Source organism: Haliotis asinina, chromosome 5 (genome assembly GCF_037392515.1).
Source record: "Haliotis asinina isolate JCU_RB_2024 chromosome 5, JCU_Hal_asi_v2, whole genome shotgun sequence".
NCBI classification, from domain to species: domain Eukaryota; kingdom Metazoa; phylum Mollusca; class Gastropoda; order Lepetellida; family Haliotidae; genus Haliotis; species Haliotis asinina.
Window position 1 is genome coordinate 27,546,496 of NC_090284.1, and position 8,073 is coordinate 27,554,568.

Below are 8,073 nucleotides of genomic sequence, written 5' to 3' on the forward strand. Positions count from 1 at the left end.
CAATCTCCTTTTGTATCACAAGAAGCCACTGTAGTTTACGAAAGGAGTTCTGAGTCCTGAGCACCGTAATATCCATTTTTACAGTATTTGTAAGTTTTACTGGTGCATCAAATTATGTTCTGTTTCATGATACGGTATGAGAATCTATAGTTCCTAGGAAATTGTTCGATACTTGAGTTTGTTTTATTTGGCTGATGAAAAAATTCTTTCAAGAGATATGATCTAAAAGAAATCTAATATTGTATCAATGTAAATCGTCGAGTGAGGAATAAATGCCAGGCAATCCGTCCCAAAGGCGATCCTTCTGGCAAAATACATTCCACCCGTTGTCCATAACAAGTAGCTGCCAGCATATGCCAACAATTGTTTGGCGACGTCGGTTCGAGTACTCATAGATATTTTGGTTTTAGTCAGGAGCGTCTGACGCGTCTTGTGACGTTTCAAGTCTTAACTTGCTGTGTACGTATCACTAAATTCAAGACCTACTGTTTTTGAGAGTCACCTGCACAAATCCAATTGTGACCATAGCCCAAGAGAACGCATATTGAAATCAATATTGCTCTCGTCTTTTGCAGCAGTGTCTTTTCCAGGAGAAGATATATAGCGATAATAACTACTCCTTACGTTTATTTGTAAATAGGCTTATTTCATCTCTCTTTACCATGTTAAAAACCATCAAAAGGCCAACACGTTCAAATATTCACCCATTTATGCATAGAAATAACACATGATTACATCCATCTGAAGAATACAACAAAGCCAATGCAAAACAATAACGAAATGACAATACATTGTTTCATTGTGGACAAAACAACAGTCATTTATTCGCTATAGTAGAAACGTCATGCAGAAACACTAACGAAGCAGCAGCCAGCACAAGAACATGGCATGACTTGTAGAATATATATTATGTTACACACTATGTCAATACTTGTTCATCAACATATCCATACTTATATTCCAGACGCACATATAAATATGGTGCTGTAATAACTATACAGGCATACATTGCAGAGAATAACACAGGTTGTAAGGATCCTTTATGGCGTATCTACCTATTTCCCCCATCAGACAAGCGCAACCAAGCTATCTAGACTCCATTAAGGCTTCTTTCTGGAAAATTACCTGTTTTGATAGTATGACTCTAAAGGCCAAATTTGATCAGGATCTTACGTACACCGACGTATTCTAGCTCTCAACAGTTATCTGTCACCTTTTATAAACGTCTATTGATCGGGCTGTCTCTCTTGTAAGCGCCCACTGACGCTACTGGATAGACCTTCGGCGGCATGAAATAGTTCCACGCGCTGTTGACAATGTCAACTCACTGATCGGAAAGCTCAACAGGCATGTACACAATAAGGTTTATGTCTGCTCGTTCTAATAAAAATATTGTTGACACAGGTCTGAGTAGATCGGCAGTAAGATCACCACAATTGACGCCACAAGGGGAAACACGCCACATCTTTAATCCCACGTAAACATTGACGGAGAGTAATATCATCGCAAAAACGGTGTACGAGACACATAATGTTCTTGGTCTCAGAGAGCAACTGGCTTTAAACATCCCTTTTCGTCCTGAAGTGATTGATCATTTGGTTCGCAAACAACGTGGCTTGTACAGTTTTGTTGTGATTCAAATGTCGACAATTCCATTCTTTCATCAATGGTAGTATTCGTTGCTACACTCTTGGCGTAGCTCTGGCTGGTCCTTGGAAACATGCTATTTTCTCCGCAGAGAGACTTGTTGATCTCCGATGGTGATGTACACTTAAACGCCTTCATGAAACTCTTCCGGAAATTGTCACTGAGAAATGCATACAGGAAAGGGTTAAGCATACTGTTTGCAAACGTCAAGACTGTGAGAGCGTTAAATAATGCAACCTTCCAGTCAGTTAATCTATCTGAACCAGTTTTGAAGGTAATTTCCACTTGAAATACCCAGTATGGTAGCCAGCAGATAACATAAACTGACAATACTGTCAGCACCATCCGCGTCACTCGTCGGTGAGATCGTTTCTTTTCTTTTGACTTCTTTGCCGGTCCAACTGTGCGGAGTCTGAGCACGACCAGGATATAGAACACAGATATCAGTGATATGGGTATGGAGAAACCCAAGATAAAGGTGTACCAGATGAAGGCTTTGTCCGCTGGAATGGGCTGACCATTGGGCCAAGAGATCGTGCAGGTGTGTCTGCCCTTGAATCGCATAGCCGGTTCTTGGGGAACAGTTGTAGAATACAGAATGATCGGCAACATAACAAGGAAGGACACGGACCATATACACAGACAAACGATGAGTGCAATTCTTGGGGTGCGATAGCGGACAGATCTGACGGGGTGGCAAACCGCAAGGTAACGGTCAGCGCTCATCACAGTTAGTGTGAATACACTGGTGAATAAGTTGATGGAGAAGAGCACAAAGTAAATCTTACACATGGCAAAGCCAAACACCCAGTATCCTAATAGCGTTGTCGTAGTAAGAAATGGCAAACTCACGAGGAATAAGACGTCCGAAATAGCTAAATGAAGAATGTACATGTTCGTGACAGTTTTCATTTTGGCGAATCGAACGACGACATAGATTACGAGGCCGTTGCCTAACCAGCCGACCAAGCAGATTATAACGTAACATATAGCGAGAATGATGGGTATGACTTTCATGAAATAGGGACCTCGTCCCATCTGAGTTCCGTTGCCAATCGGGCCAGTTCCATTGTCAAATAGTCCAGTTTCATTGCCGTAGTGGTCGCAGAGTGGCAGAGATGACTCGTCAAGAGGCGACATCGAACTGATGAGGTATGAAACGTTTTTCATCTTGCTTGTTCAAGTCGTCTTCGAAAGTGGGGAAGATGAGATCTTATGCAGATGTAGTATTTTCTCTTTCTGGAGCCAAAGAAGATTCCTTCTATATTTCAGTCAAGTTGTCGTCTCATGTGGCATATGGTGCAGCGCACAGCTCCCAAGTGTTACATTGTACCGGCAGTACAACAGAATCCAGTCCTGCCTTACAAAGCACAGAGGCATACAGCTGATAGACGCATCGATTCCAAAGTCCCTTTCTCCATCGCCCTCTTACGGCAAATCACAACCAATTGAACTGATACTATACCATCCTCCAACTTCTCACAAACGTTGGCGTCTCAAAACCAGCCGGATCACCAGAACCCTGAAAAACAACGTTTCATGTCATAATTAAACCATAAAACACATCAAGAATACTCAAAGGCAGGCTGTGACAACCTTCACGTTGTAACAAAGCAGAGTATTTAGAATCATTTTGGGAAAGAACAGGTGACACTCATTTCGTCAGTATATTTAGCGAGCCTATCCTGATAAATCTAGTACACAGTGAGACATTAGGGCCAATAACACGTCACACGGGGCCATGTAGTGGTTAGTAAAACACTCTAATTTACAGGTCACACTATTGATTGTTTTTCTCATATGACCAAGCCTATAATTAATACGGTCACAAGCACACACTAGAAAGTTATTTACTCATTCCTGGATATTTGCTCTCCATGGTCTAATCCACAGTCTTATCAGCATGAAATATTACTGAACTTACATGTTTACAGAATACCAAGAATATTGACATTGTTTAACGACAGCCTAAATAAATACCTATCCACTTTCCTGTTCATTTTCTTTGAATACGTCTATATTTTGGGGAAAAACTCAAAACAAAACGTCTGTTACGCAGGCACGCACGTATCATTTGGTTCCAATTAACTACAAACGTACATACTAATTCACTACAAAACGTCATGTCCTTTGCACTTGAGAATTTCGCACATCATATCATATATATGATTTTACATTTGTACTACTCCCATAATGGTAAAGGGGTGGTGCGGTAGTCTGGTGGTTAAAGCGTAACACACACACACACACACACACACACACACACACACACACACACACACACACACACACACACACACACACACACACACACACACACACACACACACACACACACACACACACACACGAAACAAAGAAAGAAAGAAAAAAGAAAGATAGAAAGAAAGAAAGAAAGTAGGAACGAAAGAAAGACAATGGTAAAACAGACTATCGGTATGCCTTGAATACTCCATTATATTTTCGGTCATGATTTCATACAAACATTTTGGCGAAGTGTTTGTCTCCACGATGTTGATTAATTTTATTCTATTTTTATTGTTTAATCTAAAGAAACTGAACTTGTCTTTTGCACACTATTATCTTCATACTGTTACCACAATAATCATGAGTTGGATGTACATATTCGTGTAGTGTTTGATACATTTCCGACTACGCACACAAACTATCAAACGTTGTTAATAAGTTCAAAGACAGTATTCTTGAAACGTAACGTGAAGAACGTGGGACAAGATTAGACAGCAGTTGGAAGACAATATTGTGGTTTATCAGTGTGTCAAGGGCAGGCACTATATCTTCTTATCCACTTTTTGAATTCGGTCATTTCTGTTGCATGATCATTGCATTTTGTGTGTGGTGACTGCGCATGCATTTACATTTTCGCATACTAAATAGGATGACTGTGTGTGTATACATAGCATGTGTGCATAGCGAATGTGTTGAATATGTTCATATATTCCTAAATGTATGAGTTTTCAAGATTCCGTACTTAGTCTATTATGTGTAAATATTTGTGACTATCTTTACACTTTTCCATGGTGTATGTGTTGACTGCATCTATGTGTATGCGTGCCGTATCTTTTGCGTATTTTGAAAGGTTTCCGTAGTATATTTGTTGATTGCATTCATAATTTCCATGCTGTATGTGTCGAACTTTTGCAAATTTCCGTAATGTAGACCGTATTTGCACGTTTCCTTGCTCTAAGTGTAGACTGTATTTGTATGTTTCCTTGCTGTATATTTTGACAGTATTTGTATGTTTCCATGTTGTATGTGTTGACCATATGTGTATGTTTCCTTGACTGTATTTATATGTTTCAGTACTGTATTTGTTGACTGCATTTGTATGTTTCCATGCTGTAGATGTTGACCGTATTTGTATGTTTCCATGTTGTATGTGCTGACCGTATTGTTATGTCAGCATACTGTATGTTTCCGTAATGTATGTTTTGACCGTGTTTGTATGTTTTCTTGACTGTATTTGTATGTTTCCATGTTGTATGTGCTGACCGTATTGTTATGTCAGCATACTGTATGTTTCCGTAATGTATGTTTTGACCGTGTTTGTATGTTTTCTTGACTGTATTTGTATGTTTCCATGCTGTATGTGCTGACCGTATTGTTATGTCAGCATACTGTATGTTTCCGTAATGTATGTTTTGACCGTGTTTGTATGTTTTCTTGACTGTATTTGTATGTTTCCGTGCTGTATGTGTTGACCGCATTTGTGTTTCCATGTTGGATGTGCTGACCGTTTTGTAATGTCAGCATACTGTATGTGTTGACTGTGTGTACGTTTTCATACTGTATGGATTGACTGCTTTTACAGGTTTTGATAGTGTGTGTTCACTGTATTCACAAATTTCCATTCACGCATGTGTTGATTATATTTAGATGCTTGCATGTTGTTTGTGCTTACGATATCTACATCTTTGTATATATTCACATGTTTGTGATGATTTAGATTATATCTGCGCATACTGTTTGTGTTGATTAAAAACATTAATTTGAACTAGGCTCTACATAAAATCTAATCGAGTAAGGGGACATCTCAATCAATGTCCGCTCTGTAACGGTTTGTGAAGTGCAGATAAAGAAATTAGAAATGAAAAGTCAGGCATGTCAGTGGAAGTTTCCAGTTATGTCACTTCGATGGACGACTTGTTAGTTGGAAGATTTAAACCTACTCCTTGCGTTCAATTGAAGACAGGTGCCTTCTGTGATAGTCACAGAATATCCCGTCTAAGGACCTACACGCCATTACAGATTACCTGTGAGACCGGAGAGAATCAATGCTGGAGAGACCAGAGCTTTAAGTTTTGGCCATGAGCTTACTACATGGATTGACGATGAAGATACAATCGATAATTATACTTTCGGTATAGGCCCTATGCGACAGTATTAGAAAAGATGCCTCAAGAGGAAAATTGTAACGTTGAGATAACCTTGATGACAATGACCTATGTGTCCGACGGGCTGAAGTCATCTGTCGCAATTTTCTGTAAACGATTAGGATGCTCTTGCCTCATCAACAGCCAACAGAAACTAAGAATTGTTGACTAATTGCCCCGCCTGAATTAATGAGCCCTTGCAAGAAAGTTTGTGAAAGTTCGATTCGATTTGGTAATACTGAAAGGTTCTTGATGAAGGGAAGTAACACTGACCTTCTTCTATCATGTAGCCCTTCGTATTGCAAGTCTTCAGACCTCTAAACGTAGGTACCGTAAGCAGTTCGTTCATATTTGAAACAATCAGTTATCCGGCTGAACTTGCCTCCGATGACGAGGAACAAACATTCTATCACACATGTAACACCATTTAGCACCATTTCTGAATATCGTAAAACTTTGCTTCCACGAAGCAACATACCATGTTCTAAAAGATTATCGCCGCCACCCCTTTGTTTTCAAAATTTCCTGACATGCAAAATATAATTACATTTGTTAAATGTTTTTGTGAACATTGTGAACTGCAATCGTTGCAAAGAATTCAGCCGCATTCAAACGTAAGACAGCAGATGTTACTTGAAAACAGTGTAATGAAATCAGTTCCAACCTGAAAATACGTCGTCAGTGTCCTCACCCTGCTAGGCGCTGCAGGCAGGTGCTGAAAGTACGATTCTAATGGCTTCTTGAAATGTAAAATCGCTATCAATTTCTCTTTCTCGTATTGCATCCACCTTACGGCCATACGGTGTAAGAGGTACGCGCGTATTTTACAGACATGGGTATTTGAAGTCCTTTTGTTCTGACCAACAGAAAATGAAATAAGTGCCAAATTAGACACGATGCCAAATATACAGCAGATTCTCAGCTGATGAGACGGCAGCTAAATACACTTTCACGTTTCCGCTACAGTGAATAATGAAGGAATTGAACATACCAAGTGTTGTACTGTAATAGTTTGGGAAGCAGTGATAAAACGGAAATCAGAAGGTTTTATACGTGGAATTAAATAAGTATACAACATCGATATAGGAATCAGCGTGTCCATAATTTGATGTGAAATCTGAAGATATGTACGCATGGGCGAAAGTGGCACATATGAACGTACTGGGTTGGATAATTCATCAGACTTATTGCCTGCCCTCAGTACAAGTTACTGGTTTCGTTTATGTGGGTGATGAAGCACAGTGAGTTCCTACAGCTCATTAAACAGCTGCCGGAGTCAAGGCATGACCATGCAGACGGTCATCTGATCGCCTCCTGACAACAGAGATATTTGCCACTACGTAAGCCATGTCGGGCCATTATTAGCGTCTTTGTTCCTGTAGTTATCTCATTCTTTGTTTTCTGTATTGCGAGTGATTTCTGCGCTTAAGAAAGTGCTGTTTGGTAACAGGGACGTTAACACTTGCTAATCTCTGTGATCAATAGTCATGTGTCAGTGGATTCGCTTTGCTCGACTCAAGGTCATCCTTGAGAATATCACACATTCATAACGTTTTGGAAGCAACATTTTCTTTCTTTCAATACTGAACTAGTGGACATTTCCTAAGTGACATTTATTGAACAAAGATGTGAATATATTAAATACCGTCTGACAGATTTATGCAAGTAATATCGACGATACATTTGCCAGTACAAATGTAACCTTCCATGAGAAACATTATATTCTTCTACATGTTCTATGCTTAAACCGCATGTACGCCCTGCATTCCTCAGTTGGAACAGTAACTGCTAAACGAGTTCAAAATAGCACCGACTCCAGTGACTATCGTTGGGGAAGTAATACTTTTTGTATCAGTTCGATGACCTCAGAACAAATAGTATCTCCCACGCTGAAGACATCCACTTGAAGACGGAGCGTTTCTGAGTTGCAGATAGAATTAATACATGAATTAACCACTTTGAGTAATTATTTTATGTTACACGTGAACGTGCTTGATCTAATGCGATTTCAATGAAAAAATAAATGTATTTTCTT

At 39.5% G+C, this 8,073-nt stretch overlaps 1 protein-coding gene across 1 annotated transcript; it reads right to left on the minus strand.

The window, feature by feature from the left end:
* Nucleotides 1-691: 691 nt before the first annotated feature.
* LOC137283721 (somatostatin receptor type 2-like) lies at nt 692-2,911 on the minus strand. Its single transcript, XM_067815387.1, has one exon. The coding sequence runs from the start codon at nt 2,815-2,817 to the stop codon at nt 1,543-1,545; it is 1,275 nt and encodes a 424-aa protein (XP_067671488.1). The 5' UTR covers nt 2,818-2,911; the 3' UTR covers nt 692-1,542.
* Between the last annotated feature and the right edge of the window lie 5,162 nt (nt 2,912-8,073).

Coding starts and splice junctions, on each gene's coding strand:
- LOC137283721 (XM_067815387.1), bottom strand. CDS start 2,817: ATGAAAAACGTTTCATACCTCATCAGTTCGATGTCGCCTCTTGACGAG.